At 31.2% G+C, this 20875-nt stretch overlaps 1 protein-coding gene across 1 annotated transcript in view; it reads right to left on the bottom strand.

The window, feature by feature from the left end:
• Positions 1 to 7983: 7983 nt before the first annotated feature.
• The window catches only part of LOC124360701 (E3 ubiquitin-protein ligase MIB2), a 103588-nt gene continuing 90696 nt past the window's right edge, over positions 7984 to 20875 (bottom strand). Inside the window, exons 14-16 of the mRNA XM_046814529.1 lie at positions 20541 to 20749; positions 17642 to 17878; positions 7984 to 8217 (exon numbers count right to left, since the gene is read on the bottom strand). Of these exons, the coding sequence (XP_046670485.1) occupies positions 17649 to 17878; positions 20541 to 20749 (439 nt within the window). The 3' untranslated portion in view covers positions 7984 to 8217; positions 17642 to 17648. The remainder of the gene's footprint in view (positions 8218 to 17641; positions 17879 to 20540; positions 20750 to 20875) is intronic.

Below are 20875 nucleotides of genomic sequence, written 5' to 3'. Positions count from 1 at the left end.
TAGTCGTATTAACAATGAAAGCACCCAGAAATGTAAATTTTCTATTTATACAAACATTTATTTACTTTCTATATAAAATTCATTTCTAAATGTACCTGATGATGAATTCTTAGAATTTGAAATGTACACCGTACGAAATAAAAAATATATCAAAAGTGTTAAAAAGGTTTATTATTGTACATATTTTTATCAATGCTTTTTAAGGCTACATCTCTAATATGAAAATATTGATGTACATACCTAAGAACTTGCCCTAGTTCATAACAAAGCCAACATTGAAAATCATATCAAAATATGTTGTGCAATTTAGAAAATATCGATGCACAAACAGACCAACACATAAAGTGACTTTAATTTATAAACAGTATAGATTTATTTTACATTTCCTCTTTATATATTTAAAAACCAATACAACATAAAAGACACCTAACGTTATGTATTCTTAATAATATTACCTTCCACTGGTGAGCACTAGTGCAGTCTATAACTTAAGGGCCTGGAGAAATTTCATTTCATTCTAGCTGTCAGCATTATATCTCAAAAATGAATAAACCTGTAGATTAGAAATTTTGCATTAAACTTCATTTATATACAAGGACTATCAAGTTTGATGATGGTGCATGTCACCTCATATGATTTGGCTGAGCATTAGTGAACATTTTCATATTGCTCGTATCGGTAACCATGATTGCACAGACAAAATCACAGAATAAATAAGTGTTTAAACAAACTGAATACAATCATGTAGCATTTTGACATGTGACATAGCAACACATGTAGCGTAATTATTAGAGGTGTGAAAAATCATTCCAGTCGCAGAACCGTTGCAACAAGTTCGGCACAGCCATAAAACGGTTCCTGCAAGCAGTTTTGTTGCTACAAACATATTTATTTCATTACGTTTTATCTCTTTGCATGCATCGGATTTGCTTCTTTGCAACGTAACTAAGTTAAAGGACATATAAAATTTATTAATAATCAGTGATTGAAATTCTAACAATTTTTACAAACACATAAAAAAATATTTGAAATACAATATTTATTTACTTTGGTTTGGGTTCTACTACATAAAATATTATATAAATTATAAATAATTATGTACAGTTTTATAAGATAAAAATTAATAATATTAATCATTAATAACATATAATAGGAAAATAACAGAAATAATTTTTAAAACTAGAGATAAAAAATTACAAAAAATGTAACTTATAAAAATATATTTCAAAACTGCTGAATAAAAATAAAATCTCCAGCAAAAATAGGATTGGAGACAGAGGGGAAGAAAAGCAGATAATAATAAATATAGCCTCTATGGACTCGTTGCAACATATAACTTCGCAGCTATCCCATCACTCCAACTATCATTCCAGTACTAGTACAAATCCAGGCATTTGTTTCAACGGCGGGGTTGTCGCAGTTGTTCCAGTGAAACTTTTACTTTTATACCATCACGTTAAATTAGTTTCAGTTGCAACGACTGACCAACCTTTTCAAGAATAGGTTCTCTATTTTTTTTATTTTCGAAGCTCAGGAAAAAAAACAATTAGAATAATAAGCAATTTAAACTTTAAACTAATCATGCAGAAACCATTTTAAAGATATTTGAATTTTGATAGTGAGGGGTGCATATATAATAGACATCCTGATTCAAACTTACAAAAGTGTGCACACCAAACCTCTCATTTCCCAACATAATTATTTTACATAAAACATTAATACTACTCCTGACTCAACACATAAAACTACCCACTTTAAAAAATCATTTTCTTATAACAGTCATTATTTGGATTTTTCAATGAGAAAAAAACCGATGATGATTTTCTGTCTGACTATATTCTGATGATTACAATGGAGAACTGTAAATAGTATAAGGTATGTTAAAAAAGTAAGAATTTTCATTTTTTTTAAGAAAAATAATTATTTATTCGTCTACATTAATGTTATCTTAGTAATAGTCCTCATTGGACATTATGTACATATGCAAGCACTTTAGGATAGCCTTTAGCTCTTTCAGCGATACACATGTAATGTCATCTTTGTTTGTTTTACTCCCTCTCCTTAGGGCCTGATGGTCCTTTAAGGTTCTATTTATTTTTTTAAATGAAAGTAGTCACACAGAGCCATTTCTGGAGAATACGGAGGCTGGGGCATTGTTACAGTAATGTTTTTGGCCAACAATTCACAAACAAGCAATGAAGTGTGAGCAGGTGCATTGTCATAGTGCAAAAGCCATGAATCGTTTTGCAACAAATCTGGGCATTTTGCCTCTGATTTCTTCATGCAAACAGGTTGACCTTCTAGGTAATACTCCTTGTTGACCGTTTGACCTTGTGGGAAGAATTCATAATGTACCATACCAATAAAACACAGTGAGCATGGAACGAACACATAAAAGAATCTTCACATTCGACTGCACTTATCAAGCCTTTATTTGTTCTTGGCGATCCAGAATGTTTCCACTAGGATGATTAGCCTTTGTTTTGATGTTATATTCATAAACCCATGTGAATAAAACCATGTGTTATATTCTTGCACCTACTATAACATGTTTCAGTAATTGTGCATCTTTATTGTCTTCATTTAGTGACTCCTAGAGCAACTTACATTCACCATTGTTTTTTACAAAAGTTAAACAATTTTGGAACAAATTTTGCTGCCACATGTCTCATACCAAAAACGTTTGGCAAAAATGTCATGGCAAAAGCCAATTGATATGCTGACATCATCAGTGATTTCTCTGATCATAATAATGGTGATTTTCCATAACCAATGCTTTCACTTTTTAAATGTTTTTTATCAGTTGTTGATGTGCTGGCGTGTCCAAAGAATTCAAAATTTTCAATGTCTTCACAGCCATCTTTGAAATGATTATAACATTAGTAAACCCTTGTTTAACTCAAAATCAAACTCACCATAGGCCTTTGTCAAAATTTCTCAACATTTCCCACACTTTGTTACACTTTATTTCATTTTTCACACAAAATTTTAAACACATTTTTTTAACAAATAAAAATTGCTGATCTCATAAAACACGTCTAGCCTTAGCAGCTGTCACTGAAAAAGTTAATAATGAATACAGCTGGAAATGTTATAATACTTCAAGAGCATGAGTACCAACAATATAACAAAATATTGACAATTACACTCCCCAAACTTAACAATTCCTGTTACTTTTTTCGTACATGTTATGTGCCACATTTGGTCAGAATAATAATGAGAATTTACAAAATGATAATTTTCTATAACAAAGTTTTCTTTTAATAATGTCATTACATTTACAAAATGTAATACTTTTTCTATATTTTAATTATTTCAAAGTGTCTTATAACTGGTAATCAAAATGTAGAACACAGTTTCAAAATCATAAATTTTATCACATTTAAAAAAACATTTACTTAAGGAAAGAATTATATTTTTTATATAGTTCATTGGTTAATTTGATAGATTTTTGCAGCTATAATTTCTCAATCGTTAAGTCACCTTTCTTTGATATTTAACGGTTTATAATTGAAAAAGAAAGTGACGATCAAAATTTGGATCTTTTTCTCTACATATAATTATATTTAAATAAAAACTATATTTCTTATTAATTTATGCAAATATGTTTGTATTCCTCCAAACATCTGCCTGCCACTGAGCAGCTTTTAACACTGCCAATTGGAAGATTAATGGTGTAATAAAGTTATGAATTTTTCTTAATAATATGTAAATCTTAGGTCTTCATGACTAAATTTAAAAAAGTAATAATATAAGTAATCAATAAAAGATGTATTACTTAAAATGAACGTTTAATTTTAAAACAAAATTTCATATCAGGAGGTCAATATTTTCTTGACAGCCTCAGCATATGCAAATCGTTTTCCCTTCATTGATGTTTTCAACTGTTTAAACAGGAAGAAATCAGCTGGCACTACATCAGGCAAGTAGAGTGCATTCACCTACTTTTGTTAGCGCGGTAACACTTTTTGGCTAGATAATTACGCACCAACTGATGTGCGGAGGTATTGTCATGAAGCAAAAACCAATGGTTTCCCACACATTTTTCAGGGCATTTCCACCTGATGGCATCTCTCAAGCGCCTAAAAATTTCTACATTAGATTCTTTGATCACTGTTTGTCCATCTAGAATGAACTCTTAGTGAATTAAACCTTTGAGTCAAAACACACTTCTAACATAATGTTTCCCTTGCTTTTGTTCAAGCGTAGTTTTACTTTCCTTAGATATATTTATGTTTTCCTTGTAGAGGAATGATGTTTTGTTTGAGGGTCACAGAGAAAACACCATGTTTCGTCACCAACTACAAATCTTTTCAAAAAATCAGGATCTGCATAGGCCATATCAATTAACTCACCAGACTTTAAAATTATATTTTATTTGTAGTCGGCAGTCAGCATTTTTGAAACCATTCAAAAACAAATATGTTTGGATGTTCAAATGGTTACGAATAATGCTGTAGACATCACTATGTGATGATATTACCTCAAATGCAATTTTATCAATTGTTAGCCTTCTGTTTGCTCGTTCAACTTGCCGTACTTGCTTAAGGTTTTCATCACTGGTTGCAGTTGTAGGACGTCCACTACAAGCAAGGGTCATCTTCAATGCTTACATGACCTTAATAAAAACGATTGTGCCATTATTAAACTTGACACTTCTTCATTGTCTCGTCTCCATAAGCAAGAAAAACATCTCAAGAGCCTCACTAAGTCACTTGAAGCAAAACACAGAATTTAATGTTTGATCGCTATTCACTAATTTACTTTTTTTATCGAGAAGTTTAACTTGCAGATACACAAAAACACTCTCCACTTGAGGTTAAGTGGTAGAGAGGACTTTATAGTCCTAACTTCGCCTCTAATAAAGTCATTTTTCATTTCATTTCATTTCACAAGTAAACAGTGACAACGGCGATATCAATGCTACAGATATTCACTCCCCAGGAATAGTACTAACTGCTGTACAACATATTCTCTACCAGAAACGGCGCTATGTGTATATTTAAATCGATTCCAGGAACTTTTTCACTCAACCTCATATATCATGAAAAAGTATGAAATTACATGTTATAGCACAATGAGTAGATATTTGCAGTGGTCTGTTTTTATTATACCAAAATAAGTACCAACTGTTTGTACGACAGATAAAATACTACATTAGTATATGTTATATTTTTGGTATAGACCAAGGGAACAACAAGGGAATGTATCTGGCTTTTCAGCAGTTTTAACCCTCCAACTGACCATATAGGGGCTTGTGTACTGGCAGGCCCATTTTGACCAATTTGCAAGGGGTTTTCCAAACTGCTAAAAAAGTACATGCTTTATGCAAACACTAGATTTGAGTTGCTTGCCATTTTAAAGAAACACGTGTGCAGTAGCTAGGCAACCAATTTTTTATACATATAAAGAAAATGTATAGACTTGTAACAAAAAAGTGATTTAAGCTTCATTCTTGCAAAACGCAAAATCCTTTTGGTATGATATGGTTGGCACTAACTATACAACTACTTATAAGTTGCTAAATTCAAGTGACGAGGTTTGTTTCAATTTCAATATTTATTCAGTTCATTGGGTACACATAGTTATTATTTTCGTCAGGGTTAAAGCCTTCTTGGATTGTTAAACGTCATGGAAGCGGAGATGACACAACGACTTAAAATTAGTTGCTGGCCATTATAGAGTGTACCTCAAAATGAATAGCCGATCAGTGGGAGGGTTAAAATAAAATATTTTCTACAAAAATATTCATTTAGAAAACAAAGCATTTGCAAATATACATTCCTTGATTTTTTTTATGCTGCGAACCATTTTCTGAAATATTGGACACTTTTTTTATAAATGTACATTATATTTAATATCTTTGCAATTTTTATGCTCTAAACCATTTTCTGAAATAGTGGTAACTTATTTATATATACAAGTGTGAGTTCCGGGTTCGAGTCCCAGCAGAGTAAGTACTTTTTATTATTCAATTTTTATTAAAATTAAATTACGCTATTACCACTTATAGTATAATATATATATATATATATATATATATATATATATATATATATATATATATATATATATTATATATATATATAATATTAAACACCTTTTATATATAAGTATAGGGTGTCAGTTACTTAATTTATCAAGCTTATACAGATTATTTGTAATAAATTATAAATTTGATATAAAGTAAGATCTTATCTTACACAATTTGCCACATGTCCACCTGTTTGCATCTTTCCTAAAAAATTAATCACTAAAAAAATGTTAAATTGCAGTACGAAATCTCAATTGGATATGAATCTATAACATAAATTACTGCTACAAATATTAAATAACTCTGTACAAGTATAAAAATGGCGGACATCTAAAATTTTTAAGCCAAAGGCATAGACGTCTTATTAAGTATTTTATACTAACACCGAATACATGATAATTAAACTCATTATGGTGGTCAACCATGACTTTATAATGCCTGCCAAGACAGAGTCGACACTCTTCGTATAGCAGCATGTGGCAATCGGGCAATTTGTATGACAGATAAGCCTTACCCACCATGTGCCGATCCTGTGAATGTCAGTTACACTGCACTAGAGATTGGAGGTAAAGCTGGTGGGTTTTTAATGCTTTAAGTATTTTTACATACTTTAAAACTATTTTTTGAGGTAGCAATATATTTATTATTTATTAACCTACCTATTATGTCCTAACTCTTTGGGGAATTGGGATTTGAAGGAGCAGATAACTTGGTCAGTTGTTGATTAGGTGATAAGGTGAACCAAGGACTACTAATTTATCAGCTGAGATTAACAGGATAGCTACATAATAAATTGACAATTGGTTATGATACTTCTTAACCCTTCAACGCGTTATTTTTTTTTCATGGTCATACTCCCTCCTGCGTTGATTTTTCTAGCGGTTTTTTTAGAGATTTTGTTTTTTATAAATAATATAAGCAAATTACCCAAGTTTATAATTATTTTATTATACTTCTATGTTGTTAGTGTTTAAAATTAGCCAAATTAAACAAAATTAACCTACTTTAGGTTAATTTCCCTAAAAGGTTAGCTAGCTAACCTACAAACCATCCCCAACTCATGTTTATAAAACACAACAAATTATTCCTGTCAAAACGGGATTTCCTTCTTCAAAACAATATAGTTAGCTTGTAAAACTAATAATAATAACTAAACAAAGGAACGTAAAACACACAAAAATATGTCAGTTGAACATAACCATCACACTAACAATGACTGTAAACAACAACAAACGTAAGCTGACAAACGATCGGCTGCACGGCAATGACGTCGTCTTGAATGCAGCTGATTACTCAGATATTTTTTCTAAAGATCGATTTTTCGAGATATCGACTCAATTAATCGAAAGTTTGAATCTTCTCCTTTCGATTGGTATACATTTTTCATTGAAAACATTCGATAGTCGTCTGTTACAGCTACAAAAATAACCGACTACTCCATGACGTACTCAGTACGGCAAAACGCGATCTCAAGTAAAAGTGTCATGACGTACCTAGTACGGCAAAACGCGTTGAAGGGTTAATAATTAATTTTTAAATTATTAATAGTATTATAAAGTATAAATACTAACAAATTTAAAACTTTTACATTTTAAAAGAAGAGTTTTATACTTAAGTATATATACAGTTCCTCTCTAACTTTATTAAGTTACTATTGAGTTATTGTCTCCCATAGTACTCAGATTTGTAATACCTTGTCCAGTTTGATCAACAATTAATGATAACTTTTACATAAAAATAATTAATACATAACCACAATACCTGAGCATGCCAGACTATTCCAGTCCTATTCCGTTTTTATGTTTACTAAAATAGTCATATGTATACCAATACCAATAAAACCTTTTAAAACTCAATGATGCACAAAAAATAATAAAATAGAAGTAAAATTCAATTCAATTGAAAGTTTTACCTTACCTATTTATAATACTTGGATAGAAAATCACAACTCTGATATTAGGCTATATTAATTACTCACATGCTTCACAAATATATTAATAATTATAATATTTACTAATCCAGTCTTTTAACTATATTAAAAATTAAAAAAACATGTATTTGACTGTTGAATATGGACTAAAATTGTATAAAAATATGTACATAATCTACAATTGGTAATCTCAGTTGAAAAGACTGATTGTTGGAAGGAACGCAGAATTTTATTCAAGGAACACGTTATATATCTGAAACAAACCAAAAAACCAGCATCACTACAAGATGTATATGAAAGTACATACATAACAATTCAAAGCTATTGAGGTAGTAATCATTCTGTCCTCTTCAGGCCTGGTGGCATCAATTATACTTTGTAAAATGTAAGAGTTTTCTTTTACCCATATAACTATTTTTTTTTATATTTGTAATAAAGCTATGATTTAAGCTATAAATTTAAAACAGTTTTTAAAAGGAAAATGTTCCTATACTATAAAATAATAATAAACAAAATAAGGCAAAAATTTTAAAGAGTTAACTTTATAAAAAAAATAAAATGAATTAAACAATAAGCAAAAATTTAAAGCAAGTTTTGTTTAATATTAAACATTAATTTAATAAACTAAGTATATTTTTCTAATGGTTCACATTTTATCAGAGGAAAAATGTTTTGCTGTATATTTAAAAATATTTGCTTAACACGTTCGCTGCTGCAAAACGGACAACCATACACGACGAGTGCTGAGAGCACACTGACTGGGTTTCTAAACAATGGCGCTGTGCAGTAGATCTACGTCATGCGCGCCTGGCGCGAGGCAGCCGTGCAGTAGATCTACCGCAACCGCATTGAACGTGTTAAAAAGAAAAAAATATAGAAGACAAACCCACATCAACTTTTTCTCACTAAAATCAACAATATATTTTTCCACAGTATTATGTTTGCAGTTTACACTGAACTGAATACCAAATTATCACTAACATCATAGTCCGGTCGATTTTGCCAAAAAATAGGGGTAACTTTGCATTAATTCCCAGAAAGCTGAAAATTTGCATAGGTGTTAGGGACACCATTGCTATGAAATTGTGAAAAGTCCCCATCGATCCCATGTCTGCAACATTTTTTATTCAAGGTCAAATTTCACAAAAATAGGTTTTTTGAATTTTTTAGCGAAACGGTTAGTTTTATGAAACAATATGACAAACAAAAATTGTTGATCATGCAATTATCTACAAAAATGCTCCTTATGCTTTTTTTCATAACACTAACCATTTTTGAGAAAAAACTATTACAAACTTTCTTACGCTGTATTGTCCATAATAAGCACAACTAAGCTGTTTATGATATCATTGGGCGTGTAATATAAGTAAAACTGTAAGTCTGCGTGACTAATACATTCATATTGACCGATAATTCTGAGAATATGATATTAAAAAAAACCGAGTACCTAATTTTAAGGGACCATGTGCCCTGTCATTCCATTGTTCGAGTGGCCGTTCCGTCTACCTACTTTTCTGAGGTCGCACCTAAATCACTGTTAGTCTTGAAAATTCCTTTGTAGTGAAAACACGTAGTTATTTCAAATATTCTCTGCTAAAGTTTATGCTGTATTCACTTTTTGTTGAAAATATGTCGCAATAGTGTTTTATTTGCACTAAACTTTTATCTTCAAGTGAATGTGTTATATTTGATCGCGGCATGAAGATGTTACTTAACACGAGTATTCAAGGGGGGAATCAATTTACTAATTACTTGAAGAATGTAAATTCAGCGACAAATCATGTGCAGTGTCGCAAACAATACAATAGAAAGAGTACAATTGCAGCAGTAAAATGGCAACATGAAGATGAATCAGCTAGTACCTCTCAAAAAGTCCTCCTCGTACTAGAACACATGTAAGTGAGTCATATTTTTCTTTTAAAAATTGTTGTTTATTTTGCGGCGACGAGTTGAGTGAGGAATACAAAAAGAAACAAGAACAGAAATCTCGTCATAAAATTTGTAACATTAGAACTCTTTCATTTAAAGACTCGGTTATGAAAGCAGCTCAGTCTCGTTCTGATGACACCGCAAAAACTATTGTTACTCGCATCGGGTTTGTACACAATTTAGTTGATGCTGAAGCTAAGTACCATAATGATAACTTTGTATCATTTTTAAAGCTGACCTCTGGAGGCTAAGTCGGCCTCAAGATGAAGCATTGTATCTCGCCATGGGGGAAATATTTTCATATATTAAAAATAGTGATGACTGCCAGTTTACGTTAGAAGAATTAGAAAATATTTGTAAAAACGTAAGTGTTGATAACAGAAAAATTAAATTACGATTGAAGTTAAATTATGGTAATAGAGTCATTATTACTCAGAAATTAGGACAATTAACATTGTATGTTTTCTTGTTAATTATCATGATATTAGCAATCAAACTTGGAGTGAAAAAGACCTAAAGGCGAAGAAGAGCAATTGAAGGTCCTATCAACTGCAGCAGCAATTATTCGGGAAAATAATCAATCGGTTCAGTCATATACAGTTTTTACATGCTATGACTGGCTGTGATACAACATCAGCAATGTTTTGAAGGGGTAAAACAAAAATTTTTTAATTGTTTGAAAAAGAAAATTTTATTACTTGCGCACAAGCTTTCGAAGATATCAACTCTTCACAAGAAACTCGCTTTCTTCTGTCTGTATATGGAGCTCCAAAAAATTACTTCCATAGACAAATTACATTACTTATCTTTTGCAAAACAAACACGTAATAAAAAATGTGTGCAATTAGCCTGCCTTCCTCAAACCATGGCTTCCGCTCACCAACAGTTTTATCGTGTATATTACTAGGTTCAGGTGTGGCTTGGTAATCAACTAGACCCAGAACAATGGGGTTGGAAGCATGTCAATAATGCACTGGAACCAACCCACACACTTCTTCCACCTGCACCAGAAAACCTCCTTAATTCTGTTTTTTGCAACTGCAAAAAGGGGTGTAACTTAAAATGCGGCTGCAAAAAAGTAGGCTTATTTTGTTCACTAGTGTGCACCACTTGTCAAGGCCAATCGTGTTCAAATGTTGAATCTCCAACAGAAGAAGGTCTTTACATAAACGACGAAACAACTGATGTATCGCTGTTAGTACAATTTACGTCTACTCAAAAAGATGAGGAAGAAGAAGAAAATAGAGAGAGAAGAAGATGGAGAGGAAGAAGAGGAAATAATTAATTACGATGATGATGAATAAAATATGTTTATAATAAATTATAACGGGGACTTGTCACTCGAGCTGTACCTGATCGACGACAACCACACTGACAAAAGTGCAACGACTGAAAAGAAGAAGAATAACAAAACATTCATTAAATTTTACTGGAATAGGCCTACCGGGGAAACCACATTAAAAAAATCGCGCTAGGTACACTTCCTCATAGGTGGCGTGAAAACCTGTTTATATTATAGACAATACAGCATAAGAAAAGTTTGTAATTGTTTTTCCTCAAAAATGGTTAGTGTTATGAAAAAAAGCATAAGAAGCATTTTTGTAGATAATTGCATGATCACAATTTTTGTCTGACATTTTTTTTCATAAAACTAACAGTTTCACTGAAAAATTCAAAAAACCTATTTTTGTGAAATTTGACCTTGAATAAAACAATTTGCAGACATGGGATCGATCGATGGGGACTTTTCACAATTTCATAATAATGGTGTCCCTAACATCTATGCAAATTTTCAGCTTTCGGGGAATTTTTGCAAGGGTCAATGTCTAAATTGACCGGACTATTAAACCCTTTTACAGTACAAATGAAAAATAAACAGGTTTGACAATGCTCATTTGTTTTATAACAGTAATTGATAATCTTGAAATACAGGGTGGTATCAGAAAGTTCCCGGACTATACTCACCATTTTTTTTATTTTTTTACTGTACAAGCCAGAGCGCTAGTAGCCTCTCCCACAATAGCCACTGAGTCATTGTTGTTGAGTTTCGTTATTGTGAGTGGTTAGGTTATGTCTACAAGTTGTGCTTTGTTGTTGTGTGTTATCATTACGTAGTGACTTTTGAGATAGATGATGAATTTGAGCAACGAACTTACATCAAGTTTTGCTTTAAACTTAAGAAATCACCAACGGAAACTTTTGAACTGCTTTAAAAAGCTTTTGAAGAACATTTACTGAGCAGAACACAGGTTTTTGAGTGGTATCCTTGTTTCAAGGCTGGCATAACTTTAATTGAAGATGATCATCGTTCCACGAGCAAAACAGATGAAATTGTTGGAAAAATTTGGCACTTTAATCATGAAGACCGTCTTGTGGTTTTTGACATTAAAGGCATTTTTTATCGTGAGTTCGTGCCACCTGTTGTTAAAGTGAATGCTGACTTTTATTGTGACATTATGAGGCTTTTGAGAAAATGTAAGTCGAAAAGGTCTGATTTGTGGAAAGACAAAAACTGACTGTTGCATCACAACAACTCTCTAGCTCACGTTTCCAAGAAAACAACAGTTTTGAACAAAAACAACATGGCTACTGTTCCACATCCTGCCTATTCACCAGATTTAGATACTTTCCAGCCATGGAAAACGCTGGGTTCAATGTATCAACTCAAATGGAGCTTATTTCAAAGGGGATAACAGCCAATAATAAATTAAATAAAATGGCCCTACGATAATAAATAAAAATTAAAATAACCCAGGTAAGAAAACAAAAATTAGCAGACCTAATCCAACATTTCTGATACCACCTTGTAATTTTCAAGTAGCAGCTGCAAGTACAACAAACTTTAACGCTTTCATTACAATTATCACTATTAATTTAATTATATTCACAATCAACAGACAACACTTTAGAAACTTCAGAACCAAGCAAGTTTTTACAATAGAAGGTCATTGCCTTTATTTACTAATTGTATGTCAAAAGCTACAAGTTTGCCAAATATCAAGTTTCTCAGGTATCTGGATGATCATTAGAATCAGTATATGTAAATAAAGAAATAGCTCTCTGTCAAAAATAGAAATAGAAATAGAAATAATTTATTTCCCATTACCATACAACATTCAAATCATATAATACATTGTATATAATTAACATTTCATCCAGCATCAAGAAAACAACAACAGACGCATACCCCTAGAAACTAATTAAATAACAATACAAGGATAAATAGATAAATAATCTTAATAGTATAAATAAATAACAATACTTATAACAAAGCAAGATACAATTCTTTTAGGTACTTCAGAACATATTTAGATGCTTAGATACAACAGTCATATTCAGCCATAAATTTAAAAAAAAAAACTTTTAATGGTTAGGAAATTTAGGACCTCATAGGTAATACCTGCTTTGAGGTTCCTCAAAAATTAGTTAATTTCTTTTATCAGTACTTTACTTTTATAACAAATTTTTTAAGTTAGTAAAAAACAAAATATAGATTATTCCATAAATTTCCATGTTATTCGTTATTTACTCAATAAAATTTGATTTGATCCCCTTAATGTATAAAAAATATGATATGCATAGCAATTCAATATAGTACAGCATAATATAGGAACAATATATGTTCTCAATGTATCCTAGAATATATTAGACCATCAATATCATCCTGCAAGAATAGCCATTTCTTAAGTTCTGTTTTAAATCTCCTACTAGCCTTAATTCTTTTCAAAGGTTCAGGTAATATGTTAAAAATCTTTGGTGCTACATAAAAGTACGTTCTCTGGGAAAAAGGTTAAAAACGGTCTTGGAGTTTGCAACAGATTTGGCCTTCTTAGTCTAGATCGATAAGTTCCATCATTACTGGGTAAATTTCCACTCTGCATATAAAAACATAATTAACACCTTAAATACAAACAAATATCTAACTGGTAATATTTTCATGCTCAAAAAGAGAGGAAAGGATGGTTCATATCTATTTTTTCCCTAAAATAATTCTTATTAGCTGCTTCTGCTGAGTGACAATCGGATAAATATTTGAATAGTACGAGCTTCCCCAACAAACAATGCCATACTCACAGCACTACTATTAACTAGGGAAAAGTATACAGTTCTCAATACGTCAACTGGGCATATATCTCTAATATGATACATAAGTCTAATAACTGTGTTAAACTTTGATTTCAGCTTATTTATATGTTTCTTCCAATTTTAACTCCCTATCCAATACTACACCAAGATACTTAATCTCATCACCTTTACGCACTGTCACACATTTATCATCACACACACCTTCCTTACACAGACATTCTAAACATACATACTTTATAGAGTTGTGAGACACATTAAGATCCCTCAGCGAAAAATTAATATAGACAGTTTTCTCTGGACTCAGGATTAGTTTTATTTTGTGTGAACCACCATCTTAATGATTTTAAATCCTGACCAATGAGCAATTCCACCTCATCCCAATTATCACCAGCATAGCATAATGCTGTGTCATCAGCAAATGATGTGATCATTCCATTTAGTCGGGGGCCAAACATAGATCATTTATATAGATTAAGAAGAGTATTGCTCCCAACACTGAACCCTGTGGAACTCCAGATTTAATTTCTCCCATATTACTCAAAACGCTATGTATTCTTACACATTGACTCCTTTGAGATAGATAACTCTTAAACCACATAAAGCATTCCCCCTAATACCACAATTATAAATCTTATTTAGTAGTAAATTGTGTGATCCACAGTGTCAAAAGCTTTTTTATATCAATGAACAGCCCACTTACCCTTTTAACCGGTATTAATATTATTAGTAACTTGCTCCATAAAATTTAACAGAGCATTTTCCGTACTAATACCAGTCTGAAAACCAAACTGATTTTTTGAAAAAATTTTGTTTTGAGTAGAAAGGACATTACTCTCTGCTTCATAATTTTTTCTATAACCTTTTGAGAAGGTTGATACACAAGGATATAGGCCTATAATTGTTACAGTCAAATTTAGAACCCTTTTTATGAATTGGTATTACAAACTGCTTCTTTTAGTTTACTTGGAAACACCCCTGTTGAAAAGCTTAAATTAATTATGTTTGTTTAAAACCTTTGCAATAAACATGACCAATTCTTTTTCACTAAGGTAGAGCCTATCCCATCAATTCCAGGAGCTTTACCACTCTTTAAACCTTGTATACATCTTATTACCATCCCCTTCAGAAACATGCTGCATAAATAAACAAAGAAGAAACTTCATTGCTGGAGCAAAATTTCTCTTTATATTTCAGGTTATAAAAATTATCTGGCTTACCTTCTGCAATAGATAAATCATTTACAATATTCAAGAAAAAGTTATTAAAGACATTAGCAACAGCAATGTTTTCACTTACAACATTATCATCTACTTTTAATTCATCTGTCATTTTGTAATATATCTATAGAATGAACAGAACATATCACTGAATTACCAACTCCAATAAGCCTTTTCTATTAAACAGTTTGGTATTCAAGTAATATCTGAAAATCTACTTAAGGGAAGTAAAAACAAGTAAATTTAATTGGACAAAGCTCAAAATTATATTTTTAAATTTTTTTATTGAGTCTCAAGGTATTAATGAAACAGACTATCAACCAAAGTTTACATTTTCTTAGAGTATTATAATATTTTAGTAATATAAAGAGTATCATATTTGAAGAACACGAGAAAGAAAAATAGGAAATTTGTCATTAAACCAGTTGTGAGGGCTATTTTTTCAAATTATAAGTGATTTGAAAGAGTTATGTTTAATATAAAAAACTGTTTGATGAATAATATTTTATGTAAGTGCTAAAATGGATGATTCAATGTATTTTCTAATAAATAGTTGTAGATAAAAGTTAAAAGATTTTCAAAAGCGTTAACTAGTCTATATTATATAAGAGTTTTAAATTTTGGGTGATTTGTGGAGTTAAATAAAATACAACAATTTTATGATATTAACAAATTGACTACCAATTAAAATTCAAACATCTTTATTCTTGGTACTGAATTAATTTTCTACTTTTCAATGGAAATCATTGTGTGGGTGCTTAGGGTCAATCAAAAATATTTGCACTGTGCCACAATACAGGGAAGGAAGAAGACAGTTTTTGATTATGTTTGTCTATACCCCCATTTAGTTTCAATGTATTCTATGGGTTTTCCCTGCTTCGTTCTCTTTATGAAACTACTTCTTAGGCCTTACTAAAGAAAAACAAACAACACAGCTAACCTTGCACCTATATTAGCTGACAAACGAAAACAATAGTGAAATGTTTCAACATACGGGTGGTCAATTCAATGCTACAAGTATCAAAACTAAATGAAATGTATTACCTGCTTAGTAAAGGAACCAGTAAAGACCATATGAATGTTTCTGTACGATATTTATAGAACTATAATGACCCATAACAATAAAGAGTAACTAAACAAAGACCACACAACTAGCGTGTGGCTCGGTATTCAGTCCAGGACTGTTCTGTACGTAACCAGCGTGTATGTCTTCCCCAATGACTTAATGAAAAACCAACTTTATCTCCATTAAACTTGATACATTTGTTCAATCAGTGATTCATGTGGTTCTATAGGTACTAATTTTGAAGAAGCCTAGTTGACCCAATTAACCCTTAGTGCACCGTCGCTCCCGCGCGCCATTGTTCGCTAGACCGCCAAACGTTTGAGCACCGCACGGTTCAAATACCGCCACGGCAAAATCACCCGTTTTTGCATGGTCACATATTGAATTATATAACTTTCGTAAATTTTTAGCTAGCCTTTTAGTTTTGGTTTTGTTTTTGAGGGGAAGAGATGTACTTTCAGTTGATGTAATAAATTAGTTTTATTTTTTTACATTTGTTTAGTAGTATGTATGCCTTTCGTAATTAAAAAAAAAAAAGAAATCTTAAGTTTGAGGTCCAAAAACACACTGAATAAGTAACTTGGTCTCAAATAACGTTTTTTAACCTAAAAGTACGTATTGTTTTGAGCATATACTAAAAGTTACAAATATATTCCACAGAAATTGCATAAAATAATGTAATTTAAGTAAAATTCAAAGAAATTTCAAAAAGTCCGCTGTAGGATGAAGATACACTTGTTACTATAGAAACAAGTAAATATCAATATTTTATATTTGAAATGAAGCAGAGCAATACAATTCAAAGTTGATATAAATATATTTAAATATATTTTATATATATTATGTTTGAACTATAAGGACAAAGGCGTAAAGTTCACAGAGCCATTATAGTGGCCCATGGCGGTCATGGTACCGTACATCTCGAGCCACTATAGTGGCTCGCAGCGGTCAAAGGGTTTGAGTCAGTGATAGACCAGCTACATAATAAAGGTAATAATAATTATAGTTAAGAGTAATAATCATCTAGAATATAATTACTATCCAAGTTTTTCTACATTTTCTACATCTCTATAAAACGAAAAATTCAAATGGTTTTTCCAGTAATAATTCATATATCTTTATAAAGAATTTTACTAAATACTACTGATATATTATTTTGTTTCATGGAGCTTCTTAAATTTGATAAAAATGATTATGCTGTGTTGTGTAGATGTATGTAACAGACTTTGCAATGCGAATGTGGAGAAATAGCACATAACAACCTTGGACTGTCTGTAAAGTGAGCAGAGATTTTACCTAGACACCTCTCTCATAATTTGATTTCCACAACTTAAGTTGGTTGGATAATTAAGTCAGAGTAAATCATTAAAACTACTCACATGACTATCAGTACAGGTTTATTTTTTTCGTTATGGTTTTCCGACACATGTGACAAATCCGTAGAGTCAAAGAACACTTATCACAAGCACCATGACCACAAAGGAAGGCCACATTTCTTCTCCTCTCCATGCAAATGGAGCAACAATGAGCCTCTTCAATTTCAGCAATTTTACTCTCAAGGTAACGCAAACGCTCTGCACTGGGCTGTCGTGACTTGCAAGCAATTAGCCTTCCATCTGAAACCAACAACAACAAAATTATTCCATTGTACTGAAGATTTGGAGATAGTTCTGGATACAAGTCAGGAAACAATTTTCTTACTGACAATAATAATTTTTTTAATACTGTATTTTTCAGAGTAACAAAACCATAATTTATTCTTGAGACCAAAGTATTGTTCAGTAAAATATACTTGCAGTAATACACAGTCAATACAATACACTACTTTGTATATGGAATTTTCTCTTAAATGGCCTTTTGTACCCTTTATTTAAAATGTAAGGTACTTTAGTTTACTCTTCTTTGTGAATTATGTTGATTCATTTATGTTCATAAGGAATTTTCAAACCAGTAAAATTTCAATTTTATTTGATTGAGCTTTGAGGTGTTGTGTTTATTTAACACACAAAATGTGACAAATTAATATTTAAAATTGTATCTACAATATTTATAAATGGATAAGAAAATTAAAAGCCTCATGAACACAAAGCAAACGTTTTTATGAAGCAATGTAATATGATTAACACTAAAATAAACTCAAAAGATAACTTATGACAAGTTTAGCTTGCAATAATGAATAGATTTTTCCAAAAATGATAAAAAAACAATTACAAATCTGCACAAACATTAATTGAATTGTAAAGGTTTATTATCACTGGAACTACTATTAATATTCATTTCACCTCTGAAAATGAGAAAATAAGAAAGTTTATTAATCGTTAAATACATTATGAACAATAGAAAGTCTACACTTTATCCTGCATAAAACTAATTGTTACAATGTTTTAAAAATTCAATTTACCAACATCCGTCATTAAATTTAACATAATTAATTATACAGTTGCAAGTTATTAATACAGCATAACCAGAACAGGCATAGTTTGTGTTTGTTCTAGGCTGGTTAAGAGATAAAAAGAACAATAATTGTGAAACTCATCTCTTTCTCACAGTGCATTTCTATTATGAACTTATTCGTTATGGAGTTAACGATTCTCTGTTAGCTCATTGGGGAACTTGCCCGAGCGTCACTTGTTGCAGGCGAGCAGGACTGAATAATATTCCCCGAGTTGCACTAGTTGTGCACTTTTTAGACGCTAATGATTACGTAATTATTTGTTTTTCTGCTAGATAACAGATGTGTGCTCCCCTGCATCCTTATGAGCAATCATTCCATTTCATTTTCTGTTTGCACACTGGAACCACAACTAATAGCTTGTTTTGTTATTGTTTACATTTTACTATATGCTCAATTTTTGTCACTTCAATGTTCTGCTTACATTTTATGTATTGTGTTTTCAATGGTTAGTGTTTAACTGTTTATAGATGTTGACTGAGTTTTTAGTTTATCCGTTATCTCATAGAACAAGACAATTTGTGTACTTCAGAAGTAGAAAGATACTTGAACAGTGGTATTGAAATATCAAAGATACTCTGACTGACACAAAAGTGAATTATAAAAAGTAAATGAATGGTCATTTTATGTACTGTAAATAGTTTATTTTAATTAATGTTTTAATAGTAACAATTGAATGTAACAAACAGTTTTATCTCATGTCCCAGAAAACTCATTCATCAGGCTTGTCATTAAATCTTCAAAAAGTGAAAAAATCAAATTGAATTTTGATTGTTTCGTTATTATGCTTTATAATTAAGTAATCCAATCAAAACTGGTTTTCCATGTAAAAATATTATGCAGTTGTGAATAAAAAATAATTGAAACAGATAAACCAAAAAAAGTAATAGAATACTGATAGTTGCTTTAAATTTTTGGATCTACTTACTAAACTATTTGCAAATAAATACTAAAGAAAATAAATATTTAGAGAAAGCAACATCACTACTGTAGAGCAACCAAATAGACTAAAATGTCCTGAAAAATGTATTAACTTATCTGTCACTAAACTCATTTTATTAATATTTTAGTACACACATGCATTTTTGCCAAAATCAATTCAACCATTTAGTCCTAGAGAGGTGAAGTTAACTGTTTTCTCATTGGGTTAAAGCTAACCCAATTTATTTCCAATTAATAAATTACTGAACCTTGAAAAGAAAAAAACATTATTTATAAATGCATTAATAACACACAAGCCTTCACCACTTAAGAGAGGTTTGCCATTGATGATTAGGCATTTGAGGAATCAACCTCAACACCAAGGCACATACCTTCTTTAGAACATGGAAAGTTTTACCAACGAAACAAATATTAGAAAAAAATTGAACAGGTGAAGACAAGGAAGAGGGGTTTTAAAAATTTGAGCACAAATTGGCCTTGAAACTGGTTAGTTTGACCTACATCTGAGTTTAGCCAGTATATTTATCAGTTTAATAAAAAATATCTCATTCATAGGTTGAATTATTAACATTTTCTCCTGCAGTCTTCAAAAATTTCTAACATACGGGGACTAATAGCATTTATTTATTAATGCTATTTGTTATACTTGATGGATGTTCCTTCAATTTTTAAGACAAAATTACCAATTTTGTCTCAGATCTAGTTAATTTGCATACTTTTCTTTTAGTTTAAATTTACATCTTTAGTGAATTCTCTAATTAACACGAGTTAATATCAATTTTACAGAATTAAAAAGCCCCAAATATATTAAAATTTAAACTCATAATAAACCATAAGGATTTTACTTTGTAAAACATAAAAATCACAAATCTCTTTCAAGTTACCTTGAGTAACCCTTTTATTTATTTGGGAACCACACTGAATGCACTTTTTCATAAGGGCACTACACTCTTCACAAGCAACACGGTGACGACAAGGCTCCAACAGAACATTACTGTCAGCTAACTCCGAGCAAACACCACATTCTACAGGAGTAGATCTTGATCTTTCCTCCACTTCCTCCTCAACTACCCCCTCTGCTACACTGCCACTCCTAAAAACAAAGTAAAATATTATTGTCGCCTAATTCCGAGCACATATACCATATTCTGTAGACATTCATACTGTTTCAGATGTAAACAAAATTGAGATTTTGATTAATCTTATTTTTAATATGAAT

Source organism: Homalodisca vitripennis, chromosome 4 (assembly GCF_021130785.1).
Source record: "Homalodisca vitripennis isolate AUS2020 chromosome 4, UT_GWSS_2.1, whole genome shotgun sequence".
NCBI classification, from domain to species: Eukaryota; Metazoa; Arthropoda; class Insecta; order Hemiptera; family Cicadellidae; genus Homalodisca; species Homalodisca vitripennis.
The sequence above is the reverse complement of the archived record's forward strand: the minus strand, read 5'-3'. Positions and strand labels throughout refer to the sequence as shown.